At 40.3% G+C, this 12,582-nt stretch overlaps 1 protein-coding gene across 1 annotated transcript in view; it reads right to left on the bottom strand.

Moving 5' to 3' along the window:
- Positions 1-12,582, bottom strand: part of ano2b (anoctamin 2b) — a 99,334-nt gene that overhangs the window by 72,179 nt on the left and 14,573 nt on the right. The window contains exons 4-7 of the mRNA XM_071904120.2: positions 5,251-5,349; positions 4,458-4,609; positions 3,108-3,162; positions 2,960-3,011 (exon numbers count right to left, since the gene is read on the bottom strand). Coding sequence (XP_071760221.2) covers positions 2,960-3,011; positions 3,108-3,162; positions 4,458-4,609; positions 5,251-5,349 — 358 coding nt within the window. The remainder of the gene's footprint in view (positions 1-2,959; positions 3,012-3,107; positions 3,163-4,457; positions 4,610-5,250; positions 5,350-12,582) is intronic.

Here is a 12,582-nt window from a genome sequence, read left to right as displayed (position 1 = left end):
TGGTGCCGTATGCTGCGCTGGCCGAGCCAAGCAGACATATGGTGGACACTACAGACGATACGGGTGTCAGCTCCTTTTTTATGGGACCGCTGGGCCAGATATATGCAGAGGCAGCTGTTATCTGCATGCGATCGAAATCCACAGACATTTTAAAAATAAACCCAAGTCCATACATTAACCTCAATACAGGCAAAACTGAATTAGACAGAGTTCATGAAGAAAAATTGTGAGGAGATTCACTTCTCTCTCACTGTCAGCAATCAAAGCATTTTTCCTGCAGATTGTGTTAGTTCTGCAAACATTTCTCAGAGGCAGAAATAATCTGATTGGTTGAGTTAAACCTCAGTGGGCGGAGCCAAGGAACCACAGTTTTTCTGGCTAAGTAACGTTAGACTGAAGCTCAGTGAAAAAGACAAGAGGTAAGAGAGGAGGAAGCTAATATTATGAAGCCTAGCGCTCTGCTGCTAACTGAAAAAATACAATCTATCATATTAAGTTATCTAGGTTAGCTAGTTAGCTAGCTGACCTTCAAGTTCAAACTAGCCATACTAGCCTATAGCTAGCTAGGTAAGCTAGTTACAACATAACATCATCAATGAGTGAAAAGAAGTCATTGCCATTTATATTGTTTTATTTATATTTTAATCTGTGGTTCTTTGGCTCCGCCCACTGAGGTTTAACTCAACCAATGAGATTATTTCTGCCTCTGAGAAATGTTTGTCTAGCTACAACTCCAATCTGCTTTCTTTCTCCACTGTAGGGCTGCAACTAACGATTATTTTCATTGTCAATCAATCTGTCGATTATTTTCTCGATTAATCGATTAGTTGTTTGGTCTATAAAATGTCAGAAAATGCTGAAAAATGTCGATCAGTGTTTCCCAAAGCCCAAGATGACGTCCTCAAATGTCTTGTTTTGTCCACAACCCAAAGATATTCAGTTTACTGTCATAGAGGAGTAAAGAAACCAGAAAATATTCACATTTAAGAAGCTGGAATCAGAGAATTTTGACTTATTTTTCTTAAAAAATTACTCAAACCGATTAATCGATTATTAATTTAATAGTTGACAACTAATCAATTAATCGATTAATCGTTGCAGCTCAACTCCACTGGCAAGAAGTTCAAGAAGCAGACTCACGACTGGAACATTTCGAGGATTGTTTTTGGGACCCGTCAATGCTCGCTGTGTTTTAGCCCGGTGGGTCTCTGTCCACAGAGCTCCAGACTTCTCCATGACACCAGAACTGACCAGACCAGTCAGTTTAGGTACAGTCATGGAGAAAAGCCAGGGATGTTTAGACTGGAAATTTACAGCCTGAATGCCCTCGAGGTTCGAAATGTTTCCGTCCCGCGGTTGTGGAAGTTTTTATCAGCTGTCCTGCTGGTCAGGCGGAAAGGACATAATGAACATGTCATTGCACTCTTTCACTCCAACAGGGCTTTGAGATCATCTTCCTTTAATAATTTCAATAGTAGGTCTGGGAGCAAACCGCCATGCATTTACTTTTCATCTGTATTAGTGGTGCGTTTACCGAGTGTAATCACATATCAAGGGAAGAGAAGGCCTGCGCTCTCAAATACAGATAAAAAGTCTGGTTTATTTGACAGATGTTTCGCCCTAATAAACCAGACTTTTTATCTGCTTTCTCTGCTCTTGATATTTAATCATTTCCATAAAGTGCAGTCACTGTCCTCCCAACTCCTTGACCAAACTCCAGTTCTGGGTTTCCAGTCCCTAACACTCCTAACTGTCCTTCAGCAAGAAGACCTTGGGCAAGACATTTAATTGCTTATCGTCCCAGTGGAAGACAGTGGTTGTACCGGGCAGCTCCCAGGTGTCGATGTATGCGACTGTGTGAATTTGAAGCAGGGTGTTGCTGGAAAGATCATATGTGCTCTGCCAACCGTCCCCGAATAAATTATCCAATCGCTGCGCTCTCTGTTTGGGTGTATCGAAACTACGCTCCACTAAACTTCAGTTCACCTTTCGTCACATCAATATCACCTCTCTGTTCGCCTCTAGTTATATCAAATACAGTCCAGTTGGAGCCTTTCAGCACAACCTTGAACCTTGAAATTGACTTCATACTGACTTCACTCCGCAGCGTTAAAGGTGTTACACAAGCATTTCACTACACCTTAACTCATGTTCCTCTCACTCTTATTCCAGCCTTAAAGGGGCAATAATTCAGCTTTTTCCCGCTCCAGAGCACAAAATGACCATAATATATCTGTGGGGGTTGATAGGATTGTTGATCAATACCAGTGACTCAACGATTACTTGGCCAGCTGCTCAGATTTCTGGCTTTCAAAACTAACTTTGGATGGAGGACGGTGCTAGGAGCGACCAAAATCACAAAACATTTCAGCTACGAAGGCTAAAAAGCCTCGTTCTCAAGCCACAGCAGTTTTATCATTCCAGTATTTTGCATGATGATATATTATCTCTTCACTAGACGTTTCTGTTGGATCTCTGCTCTAATTAGCTAGCTTACTGCTCTATTGGGAAAATGTTACTTTATTGTTTATGTCAACTACAGGCCACCGTAGCTCAAGGAGACAGGTGGGAGGAGTTAACTTCTATCAATGTTGTTGCAATTCCTGCTGTTCGCCAATAGAGGCCGATAAAGATCACAGGTTATCTAATGCCCCTTTAATCTGACCAGTGAGTGAGTAAAAACACCTAATGGAAAATTTAATGACTTTTGCCAGATGCTTATAATTTCAGCAAACATATATTTGATCCAGAATGGGTCAATTTGCTGTCATTCATTTTATGTTGTTGACCAAAACCACCCAAACCACAGGTCAGACAGTATTCAATGGAGCCATCAGGAGAAATCTGTGGTTGAACAGGGAAATAAGGGGTAAGTATGTGGTAAGTATGTGAGTGTGAAGATGGGTCGGTGCTGAGAAAGAGTGTGTTCAACAAACTCTTCCCAGAAACACACACTCACCCATGGTTTGGCAGGTACGAACACACACCGTGCGTCTCAGGATCTCGTACACCTGAGAAAGACGTGACACGGTAAGACAGAAGGTAAACACTAAACCAACACGTCAGATGAAGGAGAAACAGATTTTTAAATGTGGACAAACACTTACTATTCGACCCCGCGTGGCGTTGTCAAAGAATGTGTCTTTAGACTTGATGTTGTACCTGAGAGAAACACAACCAGGGAATAAGTGACGATGTATGAATGTGTGTGTGTGTGTGTGTATGTTTATGTGGTTATGTATATGTGTGATTGCATTTGTGTAACTGTTTGTTATGTGGTATATTAGCCTACATGTAGAGACCATAAATAACTTGTTGAAGGAATACATCAACTTTGTGGGAGATTGGACCGTTTGTTAGCATACCTGTTGAACACCAAAATCATCCATATGTTCCCGGTAGATCATTGGCTCTGAAGCTCCATGCTAACACGCTAGCATACGCTATGTTGAGTGATAGTAGGCTCCGTGCTAACGCGCTAGCATACGCTATGTTGAGTGATAGTAGGCTCCGTGCTAACGCGCTAGCATACGCTATGTTGAGTGATATTAGGCCATTATCCAAGGTAAGAAGACTGGCCTTTTAGTAATAAAACGTTACTAGTGGTTTTTATCATATGGCCTGTAGATTCAGACATTATAAAATTAACATATCATTAACTCAATACAGCTGATGTAGCCAGGTTTATTTTTGGAACTATTTTCAGGTGAACTATTTCAGGTGTATTCATCCGCTGTGCAGTGATTTGTAGCTGTACACAGTCTGCCATCACCCACCACCTTCACTTCCTATGGAAACAGGGAAAGTAGTCCCTGCTAGTTCAAAACGGTTTGTTATCTCTATATCATATTTCATCTAAATTTGATCAATCTCCTACACAAAACTGCCAGACTTGACTGAATATCATAATTAATATTACTTATCATTTAGAGCTGCTACAGGTTCTCATTTTCCCACTTTATTAGATAATGCTAGTGGCTACTATCACTCAATATAGTGTACGCTAAAGTTGATTTTGAAGATGCATTTTATGTATTCTATTCTCCTCTTTATCTTATTCTCACTATCATTATCAAGTTTTATGTGAAGCACTTGGTGCATGTAATTTCTCTGTTGTAAAGCACTTTGAGCTGCATTTCTTGTATGAAAGGTGCTATACAAATAAAGTGTATTATTATTATTATTAAAGTGTTAGCATGGAGCACTGGACCCAATGATCTACTGGGGACACATGGATGATTTTGATGTCTATGTTCTCATCATTTTAGGTGAGTAGAGAGAGAGAGAGAGAGAGAAATAAAGATTGAAAAGGAGATGAAGGCTTTCTTGGACTTTTTTAAAGACGATTATTCAAAAAGGGGAAGTAACAATACAAAGTTTTTACCTCTGTACTCTAAACACTGGCTGTGTGTGTGTGTGTGTGTGTGTGTGTGTGTGTGTGTGTGTGTGTCTCTCACAGGTGCAGCTTGTCCCTGGAGAAGCAGTGTGACAGCAGTTTGGTGCGTCCGTGGTCCTGATGCGGCACGTTGGGTTGGAAAGGCTGGTTCAGTTTCCTCCACACTGTGTTCATACTGCCACTGAAGCCGCTCTCCTCCTTCAGCTCGTAACTCTGAAGAACACACAGGACTCAAATCATTTCTTTATGCTGCTGAATATCATCAATCTGTGATGATCAATACATTCCAGGAGTTATTTAGTGATGAAGTGTTGTCATTTATTTGTCTGGTGAACCCACTTTCCCTCAATCTGCCTTGACTACTACTGCAGTTAGTGGTTTCCCAGAATGCCTTTCAACAACCTCCAGAGAAGAGGTGTGAACTTGTTGCATTCAGCTGTGGGTTTTACATGTAAGTGGAGAGAGAGATAGCGATAGTGGAGCGAGAGTTTTCCCAATAGAGCAAAAGTGAGAGTCTCTCCCCCTTCACTCAAACCCCAACCTATCTCTCTGCTGCAGTGCATTCTGGTCTCTCTCCTGCTCCTGTGGTGGAGAAACTGGTCTCCCTCCTCTTCTACGATGGATTTCTCCCTGTATGATTGTTGAACGTCTCTCGGTGCAAAATGGCGGCTCTAGAAAGAAGCCCTCGCTCTTTGATTCTGAGGGACTGACACCAAAACCTGACGTTTACCGCTGATGTTTTACATCCTGAAACATTTTCTCATATCAAACTCCACTGTAGCTGCTGGAAATATCTGGAGGTTTTAATAAAGTTTAATAAAAAACTCTCTAGGAAACACTGCCACAGGTCTGACCTTCTTGGTGGGAACTTTAATCTTGAGGAACTCGGCCTCTCGGCTCAGGACGGGCCAGGGGGCGTGGAGGCGGGTGAAGCTCGGGCCGTGGGTCTTCAGCTGCAAAACAAACACATTAACATGTATATTATCTTCATGTAATTGTCTTCATTATGGTTCATTATGGCAGCGAGAGGTAGCTGTTTGAAACTGTTTGAACTTCACTACCCAGAAACCCTGAGGTCAGTAAACTGTCTGTGATGTTTTAGATCAAAGGAAACCAAAGAGAGGAGAGAGGAGAGGATCTAACGCCGGTGATCCAGCTTTCTCTGCTGCTGTTCAGGAGTCTGGATTTCACTCTCAAGTTTTGATTCGTCACATTTCCCGGCAGAGTCCAAACCCAACAGCGGAATTTAATTTAGGCAAATACGGCAAATCTACAGGGTTTAAAGTAGTATATGTATGATAGAAAAGGTGTAGTTTTATATTAAAACATCTCGCTTACTGCATCTTTAATTAAAGTCCCCATGAACTGAACTCCCATCACTTTTCCTTCCTGGAAAACACAGCATCTTTCATGGTGACGTCATGCTGCACTAGTCGGCATAAATATAAATTTCTAACCAATAAAACCATCAGATTTTTAGAACAGTTCCACGCTTCCACACCCCACCCTTTAAATAAAACTACATTTCTCTCCCAGACTCATATTCAATTGGTTTATACTTTTGAATGATCCCTCCCTGCTTTATGTCCCGCCCCCCAACATCCTGTATCAACAGGAAATACATCAAATCAAGGAAGTAAAGACGCTGTTTCTTGGGGTCTTTACGGCAGTCAAAATGTAAAACCTCAAATATCATAAAATCTGTGAATTATAGCAGGATTTTACAAAGTACAACCAAGGTATTACGCTTGTACCGGCATTAGATCAGTGTGTGTTGGTTCAGACCGCCATTTCCCACTCGAGAATTGGCTGTATTGATAATCTTCCTGTATTGATAAGATGACTGTCCTGGCTCTCTGCGGGTGACTAGTGAGCACAAACCTTATAGAGACGAAGAGCGACAATGCAGACCGCCCCTCCATAATCTATGCAGCAGCCATAATGGGCGGCGTTGTGTTGAGAGTGAGAGTGTAACCAGAAACGAAGGACACAGCAAAGCCGGCGGGGGACGACAGCCAGGTAACCTGACCCTCCAGGTAAGGGGGGGGGGGGGGGAATCGTTTCAGAAACCTGAAACGATTCCCTTTCTCCTCTCTCGACTCCTACTCTCCTGCGATCTTTCGCTCCCCCCCTCCATCCATCCCTCGTTACCCACACTGCCTTCTCCTGCTGTCCGCTGTTCACTGACTGACTGACTGATTCACTTACTGTCACTCTTTCTCTTCTTCTGTTTCCCTCCCTCCCTCCCTCCCTCGCTCGTATCGACCTCCTCCTATCTCCTGTGCAGGGATGAGGTGGAGGATAAACCCACCTAAAGTTGAGTTTACCCACTTTTTTTAGTCTCCCGTAAATCGTTATGATTTAAATTCATAGGACACGTCATAGTAAGTAGCATCAAACATATGTAAGTTACGTGAAGATAAGGTCGTTTAGGAGGGAAAAACATCAATTAATGGTTTCAACAAGGTGCCACATGTAGCATTTAATATATCATTGTTAAATTAACTGTGATACTTTGGTCTAATGACTGTAAACCAGAGAGTCCATGTTGGAGCTGATTGTTCTCCTCTATCTCACTCCAGCAGTATTGTTAGTTCTAGTGTTTCTCCACATTAAGACTACATTTCCCATCAGCCCCGTTGCTTCCCGCCCCCCCCCTCCCCCTCCCTGAAGAGGATCAACATGTTGAAAGTGATTTCTCCATCTTCCTTTCCCTCCTTCCACCATCTGCTGCCAGAAACTCTTTCAGCTTTATCTCCGTTTGCTCTGGAAGAACAGAACCTCTTCCTGTTTTGTGTACTGATGTCTCTAAATTAATAAATTAGTAATTATTTATTGATGTTAAAATGCTACATATAGCACCTTTAAAATATAATTGGTTGTTTACCTTATGATGAACACTGACCCACCCACCTTTTTATTTACAACTACATCACCTCTCTCACTCATATTTCCCTCCCTCGGTCATATCCACCTTCTCCACACTCTATTCCCTCGCTCGCTCACTCATTTCCCTCCCGTCTTCACCTCTCTCGCCCCCTCCCTCCCTCACTTGCTTGCTTGTACCAACCACTATCTCTCTTTCCCACTTGCATTCATTCCTCTGCTCGCTCGCCCCTTCCTTTCCCGCCTTACTTTCTCTCTCTCTCCCCTCTTGATCACCCCCCCCCCTCTCTCTCTCTCTCCTTCCTGTCTATCACTCTATCAAACAGCGGAGGATATAAATACCTTTCGGCCTGGAGAAGGTTAATTAGTAGAGGGAGTTCCAATTAGCTCTTCATCTCTGTAGGGGGGGAACTAGGTCGCAGCTGGGGGGCGTTTGGGGGGGGGGGGGGGGGGGGGGGGGCACCGAGTATGAGAGGGGGATCGGGTGGGGTGTGTGTGTGTGTGGGGGGGGGGAGATGGGTGGATAATGGGAGAGAGAGAGAGAGAGAGAGAAAGGGGGTGAAAGGGGGAGAAAAAAATGAAAGAGCCAAAAAAATGAAAAGAGATAGAAAGGCAGATTGAAGCGTTAGTTGTACACACATTTCTCAGAGGCAGAGCTGCAGAAATAATCTGATTGGTTGAGTTAAAGCTCAGTGGGCGGAGCCAAACAACCACAGTTTTTTCTGAGCACAAGTTAGCTAACTGGTAAAACTGAACGGCAAAGAAGGAACTTCGGGCAAAATGTAAATGAAAAATGGCAATGACTTTTTCATTCATTCCTGACCCTGGCATCATGATGTTGAAGCTCAGCAGCTAGCTAACTAGCTAACCTAGATAACTTAGTATGATAGATTGTATTTTTTCAGTTAGCAGCAGAGCGCTAGGCTTCATAATATTAGCTTCCTCCTCTCTTACCTCTTGTCTTTTTCACTGAGCTTCAGTCTAATGTTACTTAGCCAGAAAAACTGTGGTTCTTTGGCTCCGCCCACTGAGGTTTAACTCAACCAATCAGATTATTTCTGCCTCCAAGAAATGTTTGTATGACTAAAAATCCAATATGCGACAGAGAGGGAGGGGCAATGAGAGAGAGAGATGTACAGGATGTGAGTGAGTGGATCAAAGGGACAGAAAGGACAGAAACTGAGAGAAAAAGAGAGAGGATGAAAGATGGCTGCAAGATGAAGTGTTGAGGAGGCTGAGGACAGAAGGTGGGTGTAGGGGTGTGTGTGTGTAGGTGTGTGTGTGTGTGTGTAGGTGTGTGTGTGTGTGTGGGGTGCAGGATGACATTTGAGGATCTCCTGCAGCCCTGCAGGCAGGCGGATGTTGGGATGAACCTGAACAGACGCCACACTGCGAGAAAATATCCTCCTTCACAGTTCATTTAGTCCACATCAAGTCTTACAAGCTTAGTTTTCTTAAAACAAGCAACAAAATCTGCCACTGGGATGCCATAACTTCATTATTTGCAATGATTACAATTTCCTTGAATCAAGTATCCTTGTCCTGATACTAGTGTAATACTAGTGTAATAGTGATAATAATCTGCCTCATTCTGCCTTATTTCAAGGTATAGACACAAGAGAATTCTAAAGTGAAACTAGATTGGATGTGAAACCCCATTACAAGATTTATTTATTTTTTAGAGGATTTTTAGAAGATTTTAAGCCTGAATATGAGAGATGAGGATTTGTTTGACAGGTTTTTTTTTTCAGTATTGCGATTTCAAGTTGTTTTTTTACTTCTTTTAAGGAAAAAACAAAATGTTAAGCCTGAATATGAGACATAACCTGTTTAGATGTTTCTGCAGCACAGTCAGCTTTGCAGTTTCAAGACTTTTTCAACTAATTGCTCAGCGCTAATTCACACCTGGGGGCGACCGCAGTCTTCTGTTTGTCATTGAGCAGCTGTTGCATGATGTTGCATGAAATTGCATGTGGAGAAAAGCTTTTTCAGGGCTTAAAAAAAAGGTTTATAAACAGTCCTGGTTGGGAGGAGATGCTAACAGTCTGGATTTCATCAGTTTGAAAGTAAAAAATTCAGCTTGATTTGTTTGCACATCTCCAAAGCATCAGAAACAATTTTAGTTTTTTTGTGATTATATTGCAGCCCTATACACAGAGGTGTGGACTCGAGTCACATGACTTGGACTCGAGTCACAGTTTTAATAGCTTGAGACTTGACTTGCTGCATGAAGAGAAGACTTGAGACTCGACTTGACTTGGGTTCTGGTGACTTGGGACTTGACTCTGACTTGTACTTTGATGACTTGAAAAGGTTTCTAAAGTCTTGACTTGAGATCTTGTGTTTGTGTAAATGACTTAGATTGAAAGTGATGAGATTTGTTCCAGCGGACGACTGAATTTAAATTCTGTTTTCTGAATTTGTATGGAATGATTGAATTTATTGAAGTTGAAACTGATTCTAGAAATCAAACTCATGATGCTCTTACCAAGTTTTTATCCTATTAAAACCATATTGCATTGAAAAGTCCTAGATATTTAGTTTTCTTTAAGATATTAAATTGATACTGGACTCTTGATTTGTTCTGACTTGACTTGCTGTTCTACATTTAGACTTGAGACTTGACTTTAATGACATAGACTTCACTTGGACTCGACTTGTAATGTACATTTAGACTTGGGACTTGACTTTAGACTTGTGCCTCAAGACTTGAGACTGACTTGGGACTCGAACAAAGTTGACTTGGTCACCCCTCCTATACAACAATAGTGTAGTGCGGAGGGCAGCGCTGCTCCCACACCCGGTGAATCATTTGTGAGGAGAGAATCAGTCTCTTTAGATTACAAACTCTTAATCCAGATCCTTCTGCTCCTTCTGCTCCTTCTGCTTCCCAAGCCCCCATAGACCGAACTCAGCAAACCTCCCAACTCCACTCCTTGAATTAATGTCTTCCTTTAACTTAATTAAAAGTGTTGGGTAAGAGGATGTTCCTCAGAGATCGAAGGTCAGCTCAATAATCCTCCGACACAGTCAACAAGTTGGACTTTTGAGCCACACTTTCTTTTTTTTCTGCACACAATTATTCTACAGTCAAACAGGTTGGACACATAAAGCCCGTCAGGAGTTTTTATGGTACAACGTTAATATGATAAAGAAATCTAAAATAGATCTTAGATTATACACAATCCTTCAGAAAGTACTGTTTCCATTCAAATGTATTGCCGCATATTTTATCGCCCCTAAACCAGGTTAACACTTAATTCGCTGGATGCATTTCTCTGATGGAAGTTTGTTCGTTTCAGATGAGAGAATCTGTTTCCGCTGCATCATTCTGCTGCAGACACGTTGCTTTGTGATGCCGCTGTTGGATTTATTCTATTTAGGCATGGATTACGATGATCTGATGATTATCTAAGATAAAACAAATGTTGTTTTGCCCTGTTTTTTACTAGCTTGCTGTAGTAATTCGGGCAGTAAAGTTGAACTACAGCATGACATCATCACAAGAGAGAGAGCAGAAAATACTCTAAATGGATCCTGGAATGTGTGCAGGTATTTTCTTTTGCTTCTGTTTTTTGGGTGTGAATACTATCTTATTGTATTTTCTTTTCTTTCTCTTTTGCGACTACTAGCTTCCTGTGAAATGTTCATGATGAAATCATTTTGTCAGTGACCCAAAGCAGAAACAACAAACCCTGACGAAGGCATGTTGTTTTACTGATGAATATTTCTTCTCAGTACTGCAAGTGTTGCTGGAATTTACTCTTTTCTAGTTTTACCCAGAGCTGAAACAAAAACTTGTGCTGATATATAATAAGCATGTCTTATCAGTCAACATGTTTCAGCCACAGGATCCTTAAGTAGAACAAGTTTGCAGCAACATACATTTATTACAGATTAAAGCTGCAATAAGCAACATTTTCTGACCACTAGAGGGCGACAGAAACTGCAACAAAGTTGTAAATAACACACAGCAAAGCCACTACAGAACGGAGGCCTACGAAGGACAAACCTAGCAAAGCACTGTGGATAAACAGATAAGCTAACCGTACCTATGGAGAAGTGTCACTGGTTACCAGTCTCACTTTGACAGATGTTTCTCCTGCTGAAGGTCACATGTCCCACAATGACAAGTGAAGAGGCAGGTAGCAAGTTTACTAGTTTAACAAGTTTACAAGGTAACAAGTTTACTAGTTTAACAAGTTTACTAGTTTAAAAAGTTTACAAGGTAACAAGTTTACTAGTTTAACAAGTTTACTAGTTTAAAAAGTTTACAAGGTAACAAGTTTACTAGTTTAACAAGTTTACTAGTTTAAAAAGTTTACAAGGTAACAAGTTTACTAGTTTAACAAGTTTACAAGGTAACAAGTTTACTAGTTTAACAAGTTTACTAGTTTAAAAAGTTTACAAGGTAACAAGTTTACTAGTTTAACAAGTTTACTAGTTTAAAAAGTTTACAAGGTAACAAGTTTACTAGTTTAACAAGTTTACAAGGTAACAAGTTTACTAGTTTAACAAGTTTACTAGTTTAACAAGTTTACTAGTTTAAAAAGTTTACAAGGTAACAAGTTTACTAGTTTAACAAGTTTACTAGTTTAAAAAGTTTACAAGGTAACAAGTTTACTAGTTTAACAAGTTTACAAGGTAACAAGTTTACTAGTTTAACAAGTTTACTAGTTTAAAAAGTTTACAAGGTAACAAGTTTACTAGTTTAACAAGTTTACAAGGTAACAAGTTTACTAGTTTAACAAGTTTACTAGTTTAAAAAGTTTACAAGGTAACAAGTTTACTAGTTTAACAAGTTTACTAGTTTAAAAAGTTTACAAGGTAACAAGTTTACTAGTTTAACAAGTTTACAAGGTAACAAGTTTACTAGTTTAACAAGTTTACTAGTTTAAAAAGTTTACAAGGTAACAAGTTTACTAGTTTAACAAGTTTACTAGTTAACAAGTTTACAAGTTAACAAGTTCACTAGTTTAACAAGTTTACTAGTTTAACAAGTTTACAAGGTAACAAGTTTACTAGTTTAACAAGTTTACTAGTTTAAAAAGTTTACAAGGTAACAAGTTTACTAGTTTAACAAGTTTACTAGTTAACAAGTTTACAAGTTAACAAGTTCACTAGTTTAACAAGTTTACTAGTTAACAAGTTTACTAGTTCAACAAGTTTACAAGTTAACAAGTTTACTAGTTAACAAGTTTACTAGTTCAACAAGTTTACAAGTTAACAAGTTTACTAGTTTAACAAATGTACAAGTTAACAAGTTTACAAGTTTACTAGTTTAACAAGTTTTCTAGTTT

Source organism: Centroberyx gerrardi, chromosome 24, assembly GCF_048128805.1.
Source record: "Centroberyx gerrardi isolate f3 chromosome 24, fCenGer3.hap1.cur.20231027, whole genome shotgun sequence".
In the NCBI taxonomy this organism is placed as follows: Eukaryota; Metazoa; Chordata; class Actinopteri; order Beryciformes; family Berycidae; genus Centroberyx; species Centroberyx gerrardi.
This window is presented reverse-complemented; position numbering and strand designations above follow the sequence as displayed.